Consider the following 20,791-nt stretch of genomic DNA (forward strand, 5'->3'; position numbering starts at 1 on the left):
AGTGACCCCTGTCCACACTGGCCCCGTGTACAGAGTGACCCCTGTCCGCACTGGCCCCGTGTACAGAGTGACACTTGTGCACTCTCTCCCCGTGTACAGAGTGACCCCTGTCTGCACTGACCCCGTGTACAGAGTGACCCCTGTCCACACTGACCCCGTGTACAGAGTGACATCTGTCCGCACTGGCCCCGTGTACGGAGTGACCCCTGTTCGCACTGGCCCCGTGTACGGAGTGACCCCTGTCTGCACTGACCCCGTGTACAGAGTGACCCTTGTTCACTCTGACCCTGTGTACAGAGTGACCCCTGTCCACACTGACCACCTGTACAGAGTGGCCCCTGTCCACACTTGCCCCATGTACAGAGTGATCCCTGTCTGCACTGACCCCGTGTACAGAGTGATCCCTGTCCACACTGGCCCCGTGTACAGCGTGACCCCTGTCCACACTGGCCCCGTGTACAGAGTGACCCTATCCACACTGGCCCCATGTACAGAGTGACCCCTGTCCGCACTGGCCCCGTGTACAGAGTGACCCCTGTCTGCACTGACCCCGTGTACAGAATGACCCTTGTCCACTCTGACCCCGTGTACAGAGTGACCTCTTTCCACACTGACCACCTGTACAGAGTGACCCCTGTCCACACTGGCCCCATGTACAGAGTGACCCCTGTCTGCACAGACCCCGTGTACAGAGTGACCCCTGTCCTCACTGGCCCCGTGTACAGTGTGACCCCTGTCCACTCTCACCCCGTGTACAGAGTGACCCCTGTCCGCACTGACCCCATGTACAGAGTGACCCCTGTCCGCATTGGCCCCGTGTACAGAGTGACCCCTGTCCGCACTGACCCCCATGTACAGAGTGACCCTTGTCCGCACTGACCATGTGTACAGAGTGACCCCTGTCCGCACTGACCCCTGTCCGTACACACTGACCCTATGAACAATGACATTTGCTGTTCAATTGAGTTTGAGACGTCTACCACGATATCGATTAATTTGCTTCTGTCTTTTGCTATTTTAGGATCCTTACGTATCTAAGATGCAAACCAGGGTGCCAGTGAAAGATGTGAGTTAGTCAGTTACAGATAGAGTAAATATTATCATAAAGTACCTCATGTACAGAGTGACCCCTGTCCATAATGTCCCCTTGTACAGAGTGACCCCTGTCCGTACTGACCCTGTGTACAAAGTGACCCCTGTCTGCAGTGACCCCATGTACAGAGTGAGCCCTGTCCACACTGACCCTGTGTCCAGAGTGACCCCTGTCCGCACTGACCCTGTGTACAGAGTGACCGTTGTCCACACTGACCCCATGTACAGAGTCACTCCTGTCCGCACTGATCACATGTACAAAGTCACTCCTGTCCGCACAGACCCTGTGTACTGAGTGACCCCTGCCCACACTGATGCTGTGTACAGAGTGACCCCTGTCCACACTGACCCCGTGTACAGTGACCCCTGTCACACTGACCCCTATGTACAGAGTGACCCCTGTCCACATTGACCCCTTGAACAAAGTGATCCCTGTCCACACTTAGCATCTGTACAATGTGACCTACGTTGTCCTCTGACACTCTGCAAAATCTGATCCCTTTCCCATGTTTCTCTTATGGATGTCGTGATCATTGTGCAGGCTTGAAAGCACTTCCAGAATGATCCAATTTTAACTGGAATTTTTACATGACACTGCAAGTCTGGAGAATTAGTTAATGAATCTGTCGGGAATCCATTTTCATGAGAGCGACTGCAGACCTGCGTTTTTTGATGCATGTGTTTGTGTGTTTGTATATTTTAGGAGAGTTTAGAACAAGGGACACAAACGTGGATGCCAGAGAAACAAGTTAGACCCCTGTTGATAATAGAGACTGACCCTTGTCCACACCACTACAGAGCAATCCCTGCTGCACTGACCCCATGTGCAGAGTGGCCCCTGTCCGTGCTGATTGGACACATTTGCTCATGAAGGTATTGCTCTATGCCTAAAATAGAGAAATCTGACAGGGGTTCTGATTGATTTCTTCTTGTTTGTTTCTATTTTAGGACCTTTATGTACATAAGATGCAAAGCAGGTTGCCAGTGAAAGATGTGAGTTAGTTACCGGTAGCTAATAAATAATATCATAACCTACCCTGTATACCAACTGACCCCTGTCCACACTGACCCCGTGTACAGAATGACCCCTGTCCACACTGACCCCCCCGTACTGAGTGACCCCTGTCCACACTAACCCCATGTACAGAGTGACCCCTGTCCACACTGACCCCGTGTACAGAGTGACCCCTGTCCACACTGACCCCGTGTACAGAGTGACCCCTGTCCACACTGACCCCGTGTACAGAGTGACCCCTGTCCACACTGACCCCGTGTACAGAGTGACCCCTGTCCACACTGACCCCGTGTACAGAGTGACCCCTGTCCACACTGACCCCGTGTACAGAGTGACCCCTGTCCACACTGACCCCGTGTACAGAGTGACCCCTGTCCACACTGACCCCGTGTACAGAGTGACCCCTGTCCACACTGACCCCGTGTACAGAGTGACCCCTGTCCACACTGACCCCGTGTACAGAGTGACCCCTGTCCACACTGACCCCGTGTACAGAGTGACCCCTGTCCACACTGACCCCGTGTACAGAGTGACCCCTGTCCACACTGACCCCGTGTACAGAGTGACCCCTGTCCACACTGACCCCGTGTACAGAGTGACCCCTGTCCACACTGACCCCGTGTACAGAGTGACCCCTGTCCACACTGACCCCGTGTACAGAGTGACCCCTGTCCACACTGACCCCGTGTACAGAGTGACCCCTGTCCACACTGACCCCGTGTACAGAGTGACCCCTGTCCACACTGACCCCGTGTACAGAGTGACCCCTGTCCACACTGACCCCGTGTACAGAGTGACCCCTGTCCACACTGACCCCGTGTACAGAGTGACCCCTGTCCACACTGACCCCGTGTACAGAGTGACCCCTGTCCACACTGACCCCGTGTACAGAGTGACCCCTGTCCACACTGACCCCGTGTACAGAGTGACCCCTGTCCACACTGACCCCGTGTACAGAGTGACCCCTGTCCACACTGACCCCGTGTACAGAGTGACCCCTGTCCACACTGACCCCGTGTACAGAGTGACCCCTGTCCACACTGACCCCGTGTACAGAGTGACCCCTGTCCACACTGACCCCGTGTACAGAGTGACCCCTGTCCACACTGACCCCGTGTACAGAGTGACCCCTGTCCACACTGACCCCGTGTACAGAGTGACCCCTGTCCACACTGACCCCGTGTACAGAGTGACCCCTGTCCACACTGACCCCGTGTACAGAGTGACCCCTGTCCACACTGACCCCGTGTACAGAGTGACCCCTGTCCACACTGACCCCGTGTACAGAGTGACCCCTGTCCACACTGACCCCGTGTACAGAGTGACCCCTGTCCACACTGACCCCGTGTACAGAGTGACCCCTGTCCACACTGACCCCGTGTACAGAGTGACCCCTGTCCACACTGACCCCGTGTACAGAGTGACCCCTGTCCACACTGACCCCGTGTACAGAGTGACCCCTGTCCACACTGACCCCGTGTACAGAGTGACCCCTGTCCACACTGACCCCGTGTACAGAGTGACCCCTGTCCACACTGACCCCGTGTACAGAGTGACCCCTGTCCACACTGACCCCGTGTACAGAGTGACCCCTGTCCACACTGACCCCGTGTACAGAGTGACCCCTGTCCACACTGACCCCGTGTACAGAGTGACCCCTGTCCACACTGACCCCGTGTACAGAGTGACCCCTGTCCACACTGACCCCGTGTACAGAGTGACCCCTGTCCACACTGACCCCGTGTACAGAGTGACCCCTGTCCACACTGACCCCGTGTACAGAGTGACCCCTGTCCACACTGACCCCGTGTACAGAGTGACCCCTGTCCACACTGACCCCGTGTACAGAGTGACCCCTGTCCACACTGACCCCGTGTACAGAGTGACCCCTGTCCACACTGACCCCGTGTACAGAGTGACCCCTGTCCACACTGACCCCGTGTACAGAGTGACCCCTGTCCACACTGACCCCGTGTACAGAGTGACCCCTGTCCACACTGACCCCGTGTACAGAGTGACCCCTGTCCACACTGACCCCGTGTACAGAGTGACCCCTGTCCACACTGACCCCGTGTACAGAGTGACCCCTGTCCACACTGACCCCGTGTACAGAGTGACCCCTGTCCACACTGACCCCGTGTACAGAGTGACCCCTGTCCACACTGACCCCGTGTACAGAGTGACCCCTGTCCACACTGACCCCGTGTACAGAGTGACCCCTGTCCACACTGACCCCGTGTACAGAGTGACCCCTGTCCACACTGACCCCGTGTACAGAGTGACCCCTGTCCACACTGACCCCGTGTACAGAGTGACCCCTGTCCACACTGACCCCGTGTACAGAGTGACCCCTGTCCACACTGACCCCGTGTACAGAGTGACCCCTGTCCACACTGACCCCGTGTACAGAGTGACCCCTGTCCACACTGACCCCGTGTACAGAGTGACCCCTGTCCACACTGACCCCGTGTACAGAGTGACCCCTGTCCACACTGACCCCGTGTACAGAGTGACCCCTGTCCACACTGACCCCGTGTACAGAGTGACCCCTGTCCACACTGACCCCGTGTACAGAGTGACCCCTGTCCACACTGACCCCGTGTACAGAGTGACCCCTGTCCACACTGACCCCGTGTACAGAGTGACCCCTGTCCACACTGACCCCGTGTACAGAGTGACCCCTGTCCACACTGACCCCGTGTACAGAGTGACCCCTGTCCACACTGACCCCGTGTACAGAGTGACCCCTGTCCACACTGACCCCGTGTACAGAGTGACCCCTGTCCACACTGACCCCGTGTACAGAGTGACCCCTGTCCACACTGACCCCGTGTACAGAGTGACCCCTGTCCACACTGACCCCGTGTACAGAGTGACCCCTGTCCACACTGACCCCGTGTACAGAGTGACCCCTGTCCACACTGACCCCGTGTACAGAGTGACCCCTGTCCACACTGACCCCGTGTACAGAGTGACCCCTGTCCACACTGACCCCGTGTACAGAGTGACCCCTGTCCACACTGACCCCGTGTACAGAGTGACCCCTGTCCACACTGACCCCGTGTACAGAGTGACCCCTGTCCACACTGACCCCGTGTACAGAGTGACCCCTGTCCACACTGACCCCGTGTACAGAGTGACCCCTGTCCACACTGACCCCGTGTACAGAGTGACCCCTGTCCACACTGACCCCGTGTACAGAGTGACCCCTGTCCACACTGACCCCGTGTACAGAGTGACCCCTGTCCACACTGACCCCGTGTACAGAGTGACCCCTGTCCACACTGACCCCGTGTACAGAGTGACCCCTGTCCACACTGACCCCGTGTACAGAGTGACCCCTGTCCACACTGACCCCGTGTACAGAGTGACCCCTGTCCACACTGACCCCGTGTACAGAGTGACCCCTGTCCACACTGACCCCGTGTACAGAGTGACCCCTGTCCACACTGACCCCGTGTACAGAGTGACCCCTGTCCACACTGACCCCGTGTACAGAGTGACCCCTGTCCACACTGACCCCGTGTACAGAGTGACCCCTGTCCACACTGACCCCGTGTACAGAGTGACCCCTGTCCACACTGACCCCGTGTACAGAGTGACCCCTGTCCACACTGACCCCGTGTACAGAGTGACCCCTGTCCACACTGACCCCGTGTACAGAGTGACCCCTGTCCACACTGACCCCGTGTACAGAGTGACCCCTGTCCACACTGACCCCGTGTACAGAGTGACCCCTGTCCACACTGACCCCGTGTACAGAGTGACCCCTGTCCACACTGACCCCGTGTACAGAGTGACCCCTGTCCACACTGACCCCGTGTACAGAGTGACCCCTGTCCACACTGACCCCGTGTACAGAGTGACCCCTGTCCACACTGACCCCGTGTACAGAGTGACCCCTGTCCACACTGACCCCGTGTACAGAGTGACCCCTGTCCACACTGACCCCGTGTACAGAGTGACCCCTGTCCACACTGACCCCGTGTACAGAGTGACCCCTGTCCACACTGACCCCGTGTACAGAGTGACCCCTGTCCACACTGACCCCGTGTACAGAGTGACCCCTGTCCACACTGACCCCGTGTACAGAGTGACCCCTGTCCACACTGACCCCGTGTACAGAGTGACCCCTGTCCACACTGACCCCGTGTACAGAGTGACCCCTGTCCACACTGACCCCGTGTACAGAGTGACCCCTGTCCACACTGACCCCGTGTACAGAGTGACCCCTGTCCACACTGACCCCGTGTACAGAGTGACCCCTGTCCACACTGACCCCGTGTACAGAGTGACCCCTGTCCACACTGACCCCGTGTACAGAGTGACCCCTGTCCACACTGACCCCGTGTACAGAGTGACCCCTGTCCACACTGACCCCGTGTACAGAGTGACCCCTGTCCACACTGACCCCGTGTACAGAGTGACCCCTGTCCACACTGACCCCGTGTACAGAGTGACCCCTGTCCACACTGACCCCGTGTACAGAGTGACCCCTGTCCACACTGACCCCGTGTACAGAGTGACCCCTGTCCACACTGACCCCGTGTACAGAGTGACCCCTGTCCACACTGACCCCGTGTACAGAGTGACCCCTGTCCACACTGACCCCGTGTACAGAGTGACCCCTGTCCACACTGACCCCGTGTACAGAGTGACCCCTGTCCACACTGACCCCGTGTACAGAGTGACCCCTGTCCACACTGACCCCGTGTACAGAGTGACCCCTGTCCACACTGACCCCGTGTACAGAGTGACCGTCATCAGTGTCTAACTGAAGCCACACTCTAGACTCTCTGTAACCTTGGACTCATCAACATTATTTGCATTTGAGGCACAAACAGAACAGTGCGATTGGTCACAGGTATGTAAATCTGTTACACGTGGTGGAGAAGGAAGTTGTCTTGTGCAGAGTGATTCCCTTTGCAGTGAGTGCGCAGTATGCTCCTGGGGGTTATTGATAAATGTGTTTTGATATTTTAGAATGAGAGACAGAATCTTGAAAGCCAGAGAACCAAGTGAGTTAGACCCTACTGAAGACAGGGTAAATCTTCCTCCACTGTCCCTATGTACAGAGTGACTATACTCTACAATGACCCTGTATACAGAGTGACCCCCATCCACACAGAGTGACCCCTGTACTTACTGACCACGTATACAGAGTGACCCCTGTCCTTACTGACCCCATGTAGAGTGAGCCCTGTCCACATTGACCGTGTGTACAGAGTGACCCCTGTTCTTACTGACCATGTGTACAGAGTGACCCCTGTCCGCACTGACCGTGTGTACAGAGTGACCCCTGTCCGCACTGACCATGTATACACACTGACCCTATGAACAATGACATTTGCTGTTCAATTGAGTTTGAGATGTCTACCACGATATCAGATCGATTTGCTTCTGTCTTTTGCTATTTCAGGATCCTTACGTATCTAAGATGCAAACCAGGGTGCCAGTGAAAGATGTGAGTTAGTCAGTTACAGATAGAGTAAATATTATCATAAAGTACCTCATGTACAGAGTGACCCCTGTCCATAATGTCCCCTTGTACAGAGTGACCCCTGTCTGTACTGACCCTGTGTACAAAGTGACCCCTGTCCACAGTGACCCCATGTACAGAGTGAGCCCTGTCCACACTGACCCTGTGTACAGTGACCCCTGTCCACAATGTCCCCTTGTACAGAGTGACCCCTGTCCATACTGACCATGTGTACAGAGTGACCCCTGTCCGCACTGACCGTGTGTACAGAGTGACCCCTGTCCGCATGACATTTGCTGTCACACTGACCCTATGAACAATGACATTTGCTGTTCAATTGAGTTTGAGATGTCTACCACGATATCAGATAGGGAACAGGAGAATCGACGCTTCGGGCATAAGCCCTTCTTCTACCTGAAGAAGGGCTTATGCCCGAAACGTCGATTCTCCTGTTCCCTGGATGCTGCCTGACCTGCTGCGCTTTTCCAGCAACACATTTCCTGTCCGCACTGACCCCATGTACAGCGTGAGCCCTGTCCACACTGACCCCATGTACAGCGTGAGCCCTGTCCACACTGACCCCATGTACAGAGTGACCCCTGTCCATAATGTCCCCTTGTACAGAGTGACCCCTGTCCATACTGACCCCATGTACAGAGTGACTCCTGTCCACACTGAGCATCTCTACAGTGTGACCTATGTTGTCCTCTGATACTTTGCATAATCTGATCCCTTCCTCATGTTTCTCTTGTGGCTGTCGTGAACGTTGTGCAGACCTGAAAGCACATCCAGAATGATCTCATTTTAACCAGACATTTTATATGACGCTGCAAGTCAGGAGAAATAGTTAATGAACGTGTAGGGAATCCATTTTCATGAGAGCGACTGCAAACTACAAACCCCGGGTTTTTTGATGCATGTGTTTCTGCGTTTGTATATTTTAGGAGTTTAGAACAAGGGACACAAACGTGGATGCCAGAGAATCACGTTAGACCCCTGTTGATAATAGAGACTGACCCTTGTCCACACCACTACAGAGCAATCCCTGCTGCACTGACCCCATGTGCAGAGTGAGTCCTGTTCTAACTGAGTGTGTGTACATACTGACCCTTTATCTAACAGAAACATTTGCTCATGAAGCAATTGCTCTATACTTGGATAGAGAAATCGGAGTAGGTTTGTGATTGATTTCTTTCAGTCAGTTTGTATTTTGGGACCTTTAAGTATCTAACATGAAAGATGTGAGTTAGAGGTAGCCAATAAATATTATTAGAATCTACCCTGTCTAAGAGTGACCTCTGACCTTATCCCTAAATCCAGGCACAGAAATGGTACTAAAGGCCTGGAGGCTTTGCAAGTGTTATGCACTTGTTCAGAAGGATACAAGGATAGGTTCTGCAATCTGATGACAGTCAGTTTAGCCTCTGTGCTTAGCCCTGTATAGAGTGACCCCTGACAACACTGACCCTGTGTACAGTGTGATCCCTGTCTGCACTGACCCAGTGTACAGAGTGACCTCTGTCTACACAGAGCTGTGTACAGTGACCCCTGTCTGAACTGAATGACCCCTGTCGACAGTTGACCCTTTCTCCTGTATCTGTGTAATCTTAGAAATAAAAGGAACTGTGGATGCTGTAAATCAGAAACAAAAACAGAAATTACTGGACAAGCTCAGCAGGTCTTGAAACATCTGTGGAGAGAAATCAAAGTTAACATTTCAGGTCTTTCACCGGACCTGAAACATTAACTTTGCTTTCTCTTCACAGATGCTGCCAAGTCTGCTGAGCTTTCCCAGCAACTGTGTAATCTTCTGCCTGGATGTTTCTGTGTCTGCCTTGTGTCATTGTGATGACACTAACCCTTCTGACATTATTGTGGACTGATGGTCAGCTGACTACTCTCAGCCTGTCAACTGAGATATTGGTGTGTACCAATAGTTCTCTTGTGGAGGATGCCTCTTCTTTAATCTCTGACCACATGGACAGAGTGACCCCTGTTGGTTGTGTGATGTCATTATGAGAGACACTGCTATACCCGGTGGCTTCATTTATGAAGTAGCCTAATCTGATATCTAACCTCGTGGTGCGTATTAACCCGAACATAATACACAACTTTTCAGGTGTCTCAGGATCCCAAACCACCCAGTGTATGGATGGGATAGTCGCCAGTTGCAATGATCCCCTGTTTGTTGAGAGATTTGTTTTCCTGTTACATCCAGTGCAGAGAATGACCCCAGGTTATATTGATTACTTTCGTCTGCTTTTATATTTTAGGCATTGTTTAGGCACAAGTCAATACCCAAGCTGCCAAAGACAAAAGTGAGTTGGTTGCTCCTGAATGTATTTTAACCTTCACTCCTGCAGACCCTGTCCCCTCTGACACTCTTTACCCTCTGATCGCTGTCTAGCTTTTGATCCTGCAAGAATACGAGAAACAAGGCCATTCAGCCCATCGAGCCTGTTCCATTATTCAGTATGGTCATAGCTCATCTTAAGCTTCAGTTCCAAATTCCTGTCTACTCTTTGTGTTCCTCAATGCCCCAAGAGACCCAAAATTTATCTATCTCAGTCTTAAATCCAGGCACAGAAATGGTACCAAAGGCCTGGAGGCTTTGCAACTGTTATGCACTTGTTCAGAAGGATACAAAGACAATTCCTGCAGTTTAACCTCTGTGGTGGAAAAGCCTTAATTTTGTATTGAATTATCATTTTTAATAGTCACATGGTCATAAGATCACACTAAGTAGAAATAGAATCATGGAGTCCCTGCGGTGTAGAAACAGATCATTCAGCCCATCAAGTCCACACTAACTTTCCTAAAGAGCATCCCACTCAGCCCCAGTTCCCTATGCTATCCCTGGAACCCTGCATTTCCCATGGCTAATCCACTTAGCCTGCACATCCGTGGACACTACGGGCAATTTAGCATGGCCAATCCACCAAACCTGCACATCTTTGGACCATGGGCAGAAACCAGAGCACCCAGAGGAAACCCACGCAGATATGGGAAGAATGTGCAAACTCCACAACGACAGTTACCCAAGGCTAGAATTGAACCCGGGCACTGTGAGGCAGCAGTGCTAACCACTGAACCACCATACTGTGGCGTGTGCCATTCAGCTTCTAGAAGATGCTACATTACTCAATAAGACCTTGCATCTAAACAAATGTAGATTAAACAATGAAAGCCAGTATTGACTTGTTCAAGACAGATAGTGTTCAGCCAACTGCTGGAGTTTTCTCATGAGGTAATAGAGGATTAATGAAGGTAATGCTGTTGATCTGATGCACACGGACATCCAAAAGGCCTTGGAACAGACTTGTCAACAGGGTTAGGTGGCTGGTTGACATCATTCCATCTTCCAGAAATGATGCCAATGCTACCTTAAGAGTTTTGGTGAGGTCAGATGGGATCATCTGCTTCTGATGGTTGAACAAACCGACTTTGGAAAGGCAAAGTCTGTCATAAGTGGCTTATATGAAGTTGTTCCTCATTGTTTAGAGCACTGGGTGCCAACCTTTGGCAGCTTGAGGTACAGGTAGTTCCGTACCACCAATCCTTCTTCCTGTGCTGACACAAAGTACCTATTTGCTTGTCAGTGTTAAAGGATAGACCACTGAAGAGTCTTAATGAGGGGGAGCACTTGACAAAATGTGGATTTCTGAAACATTTTTGAGAAACTTGTTTGTTTTGAGGATATTAGTTATTTCTGAAAGGCTCAGTAAGCTCCCAGTCGAAAGTTTAGGAAATAAATTCTCAGCCACATTAGGGAGATTTAAACAATCCTTAGATAAGCACATGGATGATTTTGGAATAGTGTAGGGGGACGAGCTGAGAATAGTTCACAGGTCGGCGCAACATCGAGGGCCAAAGGGCCTGTTCTATGTTCTCAAATGAGAGCACATAGGTTTGAGGGAATATACTGTGCCACTAGATAGCGCGCTAGTATAGTCAAAGGACAGAGAGGAGAATTAACAGATCATTCTCAGAATGGCAGGCTGTTACCACTGGAGTGCCACAAGAATCAGTGCTAGGTACACAGTTTGTATAAATGATTTGCATATGGGGACCAATTGTAAGATTTCCCAATTTGCTGAGGATAGCAAATATTCCGAATGTAAATTGTAAGAAGGCTACAAAGAAGCTTCAGGATGACTGAATGGGTGGATTAGAACAAGGAAGATGGAATATAATGGAAAAAAGTGTGAAGCTATTTACTTTGTAGAGAAAAACAGAAAGGCAGAACAGGTTTTAACTGGTGAAAGGCTAAGAAATGTGGGTGCCTAAGAGGATCCTTGTTCCATGAATCACTAAAAGGTGCAATAAGCAATTAGAAAGGCAAGCAGTATGCTAACCTTCATTTCAGTAGGATTTGAGTTCAAGAGGAATGAAGTTTTCATGCAGTTGTTGTAGAGTCTTGGTGAGATCTAACAATTTTTGACAATAGACAATAGGTGCAGGAGTAGGCCATTCTGCCCTTCCAGCCTGCACCACCATTCAATATGATCATGGCTGGTCATCCTTAATCAGTATCCTGTTCCTGCCTTATCTCCATAACCCTTGATTCCACTATCTTTGAGAGCTCTATCCAACTCTTTTTTTGGCCACCTTATCTAAAGAGGGATGTACTTGCCATAAAAAGAATGTAATGGAAGTTTACTAATTAATCCCTTAGGTGGTGGGATTTTCTTATGAGAAATAATTGAAGAAACTGTGCCTATTTTCTAGAGTTTTTTTAAAAATGAGAAGTGATCTCAGAAAACGTTCTTATCGGGCAGGTATAGATATGATGTTTCCCCTGGCCAGGGATATGACCTCAGGATAAGGGGTAGGCCATTTTGGATGGAGATGAGGAGGAATTTCTTCACTCAGAGCATGAGCAGTCTTTTGAATTTGAAATTCTGTACCTCCAGACATGTGGAAACTCAATCATTGAGTAAGTTCAAGAAAGGCATTAGTAGGTTTTTGGAGATTAATGACATTAAGCAATGTGGAGATTGGCATTGAGGTACTGATCAGTTATGATCTAGTTGAATGGCAGAATAGGCTTGATGGGTTGAATAGTTTACTCCTGTCCTCAGGTAGCGCACCAGCATCATCTATGGGCAAGAATAGCACCTACCAGCAATGTCCACACCCCATGTTGATATATAAAATCTGCCAAGCACTGCATAATTCCAACAACAATTGTGCCTCTTCTGAATTGTAGATTTCACACTTAGAGTCATGTTTTCCACTGATCTAAAATGGTCACTTTTAAAGTAGTCTGCATATTCCTGGAGGTTGAACTCTTTCTTCTGTTAAATTGTGCCCTTTCAAGAATTTTGTTTGTTTGATTGGAGTAGCTTTTAAAAGTATTTGTATCTTTGTTGATATTTTGGTGATTTCTAGTGCCACTGACTATAAGGCCCATTGAACACAATAATATGAACGTAAAACCGAAAGAACTACAGATAATGGAAGTCAGAAACGGAAGCAGAGTTAAGATTTTGGGTCCAATGCACCTTCTTTAGAACAGATTATATATTAACTCGTTCAGCTTCAAATTTATTGTTTAATTTTGAAGGAATCATTTATCTTAAGAATCGTCTTCCCCGTGTTGGCCAGCCCCCTTTTTTTTTTGTCCATCCCTTACATAAAACCCTTTTTGATGCATCGATTCTCCTCCTATTTCTTCTTAAATGTGTTTCTGTATTCTAATTCAAGTTGTAGTGTTATAACGCTGATTGTAATCTGCTGACTTCAAGCAAGTATTCTTGAACTAAATCAGTGCCATTTAAATTCTGTTGTTTTAAACTTATTTCAAACTTTGAAAGTGGTTTATAGCAATACCAAATGAAATCTTTAACAAAGCTTCAAATTCAATTAACCAGCAAAATCTTTTCTGAAGTTTCAGATTGACAAAATAGTAATACTATATCCTGTTTGTTTTAGTAAGACCGTAAGACAGAGGTAAGACAGGTGCACAGGCAAACTATTTGGTCCATTGAGTCTGCTCTGCTATTCGATGAGATCTAATTATCCTCAACTCCATTTTCCTGCTTTTCCCTACAAATGTTGATTCCCTTATGAATTAAAGTCTTTCTCAGCCTAGAATGTGCTTAATAACCCAACCTCAATGTCCCTCTGAGGTACATGCGCAGATTCTCTATCCTCTGAGAGAAGGCATTCCTCCTCACCTCTGACTTCAATCTTTTATTCTGAGACTCTAGCAACTCTCCATATCTACCTTGTCCACCCCCCACTCCACCCCACCAAGAATTTTGTATCTGTTTGCCTCTCATTCCTCTAAACCTTAATGAGTATAGGCCCCACCTACTCGACCTCTGCTCATAAGAAAATCCCTCCCTCCCTCCCCCATATCAACCTGGTGAACCTTATCTGCATTGTCTTCAATGCTAGTATATCTTTCCTTATGTGAGAAACGAAGCTCACTGTTCGATAATTTCAGTCTGAGTCAAATTCTGAAGCAGTCTTTATTCATACGGTCTACAAGCCGGGTGACCACAAAGTAGGCACCTTGATCAGGAGGTTACATTACAATTTATACAGTTCAGTTGAGTCTCTCGGTACTCCCCTTTTACTTCACATCTGATAGTTGTATTGCTCTGTGCAGCTGCTAATCTAATCGGCTTACCACATCTGTCTGTGGCCTGTTGTTGGCGTGCAACCCCCCCCCCCCCCCCGATAGCTGGGTCTTATTACTTTTGCTGACACTACACTGGGTCTTATTTGGTTACCTTGTTCATACTAACTCCCTATGTGTGTGACAATTGCAACTCTCATGTCAATACATCTGTCTCTACCAGTCACCACCTCCCTTTTTGGTTACTTATTTCTTGGTCTACATCCTCGTGATTCCACACTGCAATTTTTGCAGAAGCAAGATGCAGCTACTTGTGTAAGCATATCTAGCGTAACATGCAACCCCCCCCCCCCCCCCCACCCCCCATGACTCAGCCTTGTGGTTTTTGCAGAAATAACAACCTTCACAAACATCTGTCACACTTGGGTAAGGGGATCAAAACTGTTCACAGTATTTTAGCTGTAGTCTGATGTAGCTTTGTATAGTTTTACCAAAACCATAATAATTTTATCCCCCTATTTCTTTTTAAATAAAGGCCAACAGATCATTTCCCTTCCCCACTATGTTCTGAATTTGTATACTAGATTCTTGTGATTTATGCACAAGCACTGCCAGATCCCTGTATTGTAGCTTTCTGCAGTCTTTCTCCATTTAAATAATATTTGACCCCTCTATTCTTCATGTCACAGTGCATAATGTTACATTTTCCCACAGTATGTGCCAACCACTCACTAACCTATCTATGTCGCTCTGCAGACTCATTACATCATCCTCACCAATTGATTTTCCACCTTATTGAGTCATCCACAAACTTGCCAATAGTACTTTCACTTCCCCGAACCAAGTCATTCATATATAGTAAAGAGTGACCCCTTTCTACACTGACCCTGTGTATAGAGTGACCCCTGCCTGCACTGAGCCAGTGTACAGAGTGACCCCTATCCAACTGCCCCTGTGTACAGTGACCCCTGTCAGCACTGAGCCAGTGTACAGAGTGACTCCTATCCACACTGCCCCTGTTGCAGTGAGCTGAAAATGTGTTGCTGGAAAAGCGCAGCAGGTCAGGCAGCATCCAGGGAACAGGAGAATCGACGTTTCGGGCATAAGCCCTTCTTCAGGTAGAAGAAGGGCTTATGCCCGAAACGTCGATTCTCCTGTTCCCTGGATGCTGCCTGACCTGCTGCGCTTTTCCAGCAACACATTTTCAGCTCTGATCTCCAGCATCTGCAGACCTCACTTTCTCCTCCCTGTTGCAGTGACTCCTGCGTACTGACGTCACTTACAAAGTGACCCCTGTCCGCACTGACCCTGTGTGTAGAGTGACTCTATCCGCACTGACCCTGTGTACAGAGTGACCACTCTCCGTATTGACCCCGTGTACAGAGTGACCCCTGTCTGCACTGAGCCGGTGTACAGAGTGACCCCTGTCCGCACTGACCCTGCGTGTAGAGTGACTCTGTCTGCACTCAGCCAGTGTATAAAGTGACCCCTATCCACACTGACCCTGTGTGCAGTGACCCCTGCGTACTGACGTCACTTACAGAGTGACCCCTGTCTGCACTGACCCTGTGTACAGAGTGGCCCCTATCCACACTGCCCCTGTGTACAGTGACCCCTGCGTGCTGACGTCACTTACAGAGTGACCCCTATCCATACTGACCCTGTGTGTAGAGTGACTCTGTCTGCACTGACCCTGTGTACAGAGTGACCCCTATCCACACTGCCCCTGTGTGCAGTGACCCCTACGTACTGACGTCACTTACAGAGTGACCCCTGTCTGCACTGACCCTGTGTACAGAGTGGCCCCTATCCACACTGGCCCTGTGTGCAGTGACCCCTGCGTACTGACGTCACTTACAGAGTGACCCCTTTTCATGCTGACCCCACATACAAAGTGACCCCTGTCCAAACTGATCACGTGGATGGTGGAACTTTTTATGCCCAGGGTGCATATCCACTCTAAGGTGTCTCTCAGCTTGGCTCCTTGTATTAAGTGACCACAATGTGAATTTGAGCCATAAACAGCAGAATGCTATTTGTCGGAGGAGCTCTGACATGTCATCCTCTGTTTGGTGGTGGTGGCAAAGGTGGGGGATGGTGTTTGTAAGTTGTATGGCTCCATTGGCTGGATATGGTTTGTGTTGCATTGACACCAATGCATTCCATTCCAACACTGATTAAACATACCAGTACAATAGCTCTCCAGGACTTTGACAATTACTACGCTCTGTTGACCACAGATTGTTGTCCTGTTACAGCAAGTGAACGGTATGATCCTGGGATTTGTTGATGGATATGTTTCTGTGATTCTATACTATAGGATACCTTAGAATGAGGGACACAAACCAAAAAGCCAGAGGAATAAGTGAGTTAGCCCTGCTGACGATAAAGAGTAACCCCCCCCCCCACACAGTCCGCACTGACCCTGTGTACAGACTGACCCCTGTCCGCACTGACCCTGTGTACAGACTGACCCCTGTCCGCACTGCCCCTGTGTACAGACTGACCCCTCTCCGCACTGACCCTGTGTACAGACTGACCCCTGTCCGCACTGACCCTGTGTACAGACTGACCCCTGTCCGCACTGCCCCTGTGTACAGACTGACCCCTGTCCGCACTGACCCTGTGTACAGACTGACCCCTGTTGCCCCTGTGTACAGACTGACCCCTGTCCGCACTGACCCTGTGTACAGACTGACCCCTGTCTGCACTGACCCCGTGTACAGACTGACCCCTGTCCGCACTGACCCTGTGTACAGACTGACCACTCTCCGCACTGACCCTGTGTACAGACTGACCCCTGTCCGCACTGACCCTGTGTACAGACTGACCCCTGTCCGCACTGACCCTGTGTACAGAGTGACCCCCTGTACCAAGCAAACCCCTGTCCACTCTGATCCCATGTACTGGCTGACCCCTGACCACATTGACCGTGTGTACAGAGTGAGCCCTGTCCTCACTGACCCCTTATGCCAAGTGACCCCTGTCCTTAAGTACTCCAGGATATAGATTATCGGTTCCTGGGGATTTAACAGCCTAGAATCAGTTTCCCCAACTTTATCTCCCTATTTATACTAATTTCCTTCAGTTCCTCTCTCTCATCAGGCCATGTGTTCCTCAATAATATTAGGATAATGTTTGCGTGACTCTTTGTGAAGACAGAACCAAAGTATGTATTTTATTGGGTCTGCCATCTCTTCGTTCCCCATTATAACTTTCCCTATTTCTGACTACAAGTGACCTTGCCTTCACTGATTTTTTTTTCTCTAGTAGAAGCTTTTACAATCAGTTTGTGCATTCTCTGAAAGTTTATTTTTGCTCTTTATTTTCTCTCTGTTAATCAATCCCTTTGCCATCCTTTGCTGATATGTAAATGGCCTCAGTCCTCAGGTTAGTTGCTTTTTTTGACAAACTTGTATGCCCTTTCCTTGGATCAATGACTATCCCTAATTTCCCTTGTTCGCCATGGTTGGGTCACCTTTCTCCTTTTCTCTTTTGTGCCAGACAGGAATGAACAATTGTTGCAGTTCTTGCTTCTGCTTTTTAACTGTTTGCCTTTGCTTACTCAAGCACATCCCTTGAGGCAATACTCCCCAATTTATCATAGCCAGCTCACACTTCAGTACATTGTAGTTCCCTTTATTTAAATTCAGAGCCCAATTCTCAGAATCAGCTATGTCACTCCATCTTTATGACGAATTCCAACATATTATGGTTGCTCTTCCCACAGGTAGATTACCAATTATTCCTTTCACAAAACATGGACATGACTGAGACACCAAATCAATATTTTGCTTTAGTTTTTATGATAGAGGATGCTGAAGCTCCCTCAATAGTAACAGGTAATACAGAGATTATAGAAAAGGAGGAACTGCTGAACAAAGAGACCTTGGAGTGCAGGTTCATAGCTCCTTGAAAGTGGAGTCGCAGGTAGATAGGATAGTGAAGAAGGTGTTTGGTATGCTTTCCTTTATTGGTCAGAGTATTGAGTACAGGAGGTGGGATGTCATGTTGCAGCTGTACAGGACATTGGTCAGGCCACTGTTGGAATATTGCATGCAATTCTGGCCTCCTTCCTATCGGAAAAATGTTGTGAAACTTGAAAGGGTTCAGAAAAGATTTACAAGGATGTTGCCAGGGTTGGAGGGTTTGAGCTACAGGGAGAGGTTGAATAGGCTGGGGCTGTTTTCCCTGGAGCGTCGGAGGCTGAGGGGTGACCTTATAGAGGTTTACAAAATTATGAGGGGCATGGATAGGATAAATAGGCAAAGTCTTTTCCCTGGGGAGGGGGAGTCCAGAACTAGAGGGCATCGGTTTAGGGTGAGAGGGGAAAGATTATAAAAGAGACGTAAGGGGCAACTTTTTCACGCAGAGGGTGGTACGTGTATGGAATGAGCTGCCAGAGGAAGTGGTGAAGGCTGGTACAATAGCAACATTTAAGAGGCATTTGGATGGGTATATGAATAGGAAGGGTTTGGAGGGATATGGACCGGGTGCTGGAAGATGGGACTATATTGGGTTGGGATTTGTGGTCAACATGGACGGGTTGGACCGAAAGGTCTGTTTCCATGCTGTACATCTCTATGACTAGGGAAATGATACTGAGCAAACTATAGGGATTGAAGGCAGACAAGTACCCATGGCCTGAGAGCCTAGATCCAATGGTTTTAGAGGAAGTAGTAACAAAGATAGTGGATATACTGGTTGTAATATTCCAAAATTCTCTGGATTCTGGAAAGTCTCTGGTGGATTGATAACATGTTAATGTAACTCCCTTAATCAAAAAGTGAGTGAGGCAGAATGTAGGAAAGTGTAGACCAATTAGTTTATTAACTATTTTTGGGAGATTGATGGAATACATTATTGGTGAAGTCGGAACTGGAAGTTTGGAAAGTCAATCCGTCAGAATCAGCATGATTTTATGAAGTTAAAAATGGACTATAACCTGGTGTGGTGTGATTTTTAACTTTGTTACACCCCAGTCCAACACCGGCATCTCCAAATCCTGATTTTATGAAGAGTAACTCTCGGTTATCTAATTTGCAAGAGTTCTTTGAAGATGTAACAAATAAAGTAGACAGTGGAGATTCTGCAGACTGCAAACTTCCAGAAGATATTTGATGATGTGCCGCACAAAAGGTTAAAACACAAGGTGAGATCACATGGGTTCAGCGTAATATATTAGCTTGGATGAAGGATTGGCTAACCAACAGAACCAGACAGTCAGGATAAAAGGCTTTTTTTTTGGCAAGATGCAATGAGTGGAGTGCCACTCAGTCTTCAGACTCCAATTACTTATAGTCTATACTAATGACTGGGATGCAGGGATACAAGGTACTATAGCCAAAGTTTCAGATAATACTAAAATAGTTAGGAAAATAGATTACAATAAAGAAGAAATTTATAAATGGGTTGGAAAGGTTAGCTGAATGGGCTAAAAATTAGGCAGATGGGGTTTAATACTGGTAAGTGTGTGATTATCTATTTGTTGGAACAATAGAAAGGCAACTTATCCAAATGGAGAAAAACTTCAAAATCCTCGTGCATGAATTGCCGAAAGCTAGTCTGCTGGCGTAGCAGGGAATAGGGAAGACAAATGGAACGTTGACATTTATTGCTAAAGGAATGGATTCTAACAATAGGGAAGTGAAAGGCATTGGTGAAACTGCATTTGATGTAACCATTCCAGTTTTGGTCGCCTTATTGCATTGCAGGCAGTTCAGCAAAGGTTCACGAGATTACTTCCAGAGATGAAAGGTTTGTCTCATGTGGAGAGATTTAACAGCTCAGAGCTAGGATTTAGGAGAATGAGAGAAGAATGAATTCAGGTATACAAGATGGTGAAGATGATCGACGAAGTAAACACAGAAATGATGTTTCCATTTGAGGAGCAATCTAGAATGAGAGGTTGCACTTTGAAGTTATGGGGTGGCAAATTTCAAACAGGTGTGGTGAAATTACTCCTCTTAAATGGTCATGAATCCATGTTAGTCACTACAGCAGAGTGTGCCTGACACTCAATCAATTCAAGAAGGAAACAGACCAATTTTTAACTATTAATGGAATGAAGGGATATGGGATCCAGGCAGGACAGTGGATTTGAGGCTGAGGTAGATCAGCCATGATCTTTCAATTGGTGGAGCAGACTCATGGGGCGAAATGGCCGCCTCCTTCTCCTAGTCCTTATGTTCGTTGATCAGGGGAATTACTCTTTTACTTCCACAGAGAGAATACTGACAGGATTTCTGAACAATTTCTTTCTGTCTGTTTCTATTTTTAGGACCTTCATGTAACTAAGCTTCTAACCAGGGTGCCAGTGCAAGATGTGAGTTAGTGAGTTATAGATAGCAAGTAAATATTATAACCAGTCTGTATATAGAGTGACCCCTCTCCATATTGACCCCGTGTACAGAGTGACCCCTGTCCGCACTGATCCCATGTACAGAGTGACCCCTGTCCGCACCGACCCTGTGTACAGAGTGACCTCTGTCCGCACTGACCCCGTGTACAGAGTGACCCCTGTCCACACTGACCCCGTGTACAGAGTGACCCCGTCCGCACTGACCCCGTGTACAGAGTGACCCCTGTCTGCACTGTCCCTGTGTACAAAGTGAACCCT

General features: G+C 48.7%; 1 protein-coding gene across 1 annotated transcript in view; it reads left to right on the plus strand.

Annotated features, from left to right (window-relative positions):
* Positions 1–20,791, plus strand: part of LOC122562959 (F-actin-monooxygenase MICAL3-like) — a 201,072-nt gene that overhangs the window by 11,470 nt on the left and 168,811 nt on the right. Inside the window, exons 2-3 of the mRNA XM_043716261.1 lie at positions 1,022–1,066; positions 7,527–7,571. Coding sequence (XP_043572196.1) covers positions 1,022–1,066; positions 7,527–7,571 — 90 coding nt within the window. The remainder of the gene's footprint in view (positions 1–1,021; positions 1,067–7,526; positions 7,572–20,791) is intronic.

This window comes from Chiloscyllium plagiosum, chromosome 26 (assembly GCF_004010195.1).
Source record: "Chiloscyllium plagiosum isolate BGI_BamShark_2017 chromosome 26, ASM401019v2, whole genome shotgun sequence".
NCBI lineage: Eukaryota > Metazoa > Chordata > Chondrichthyes > Orectolobiformes > Hemiscylliidae > Chiloscyllium > Chiloscyllium plagiosum.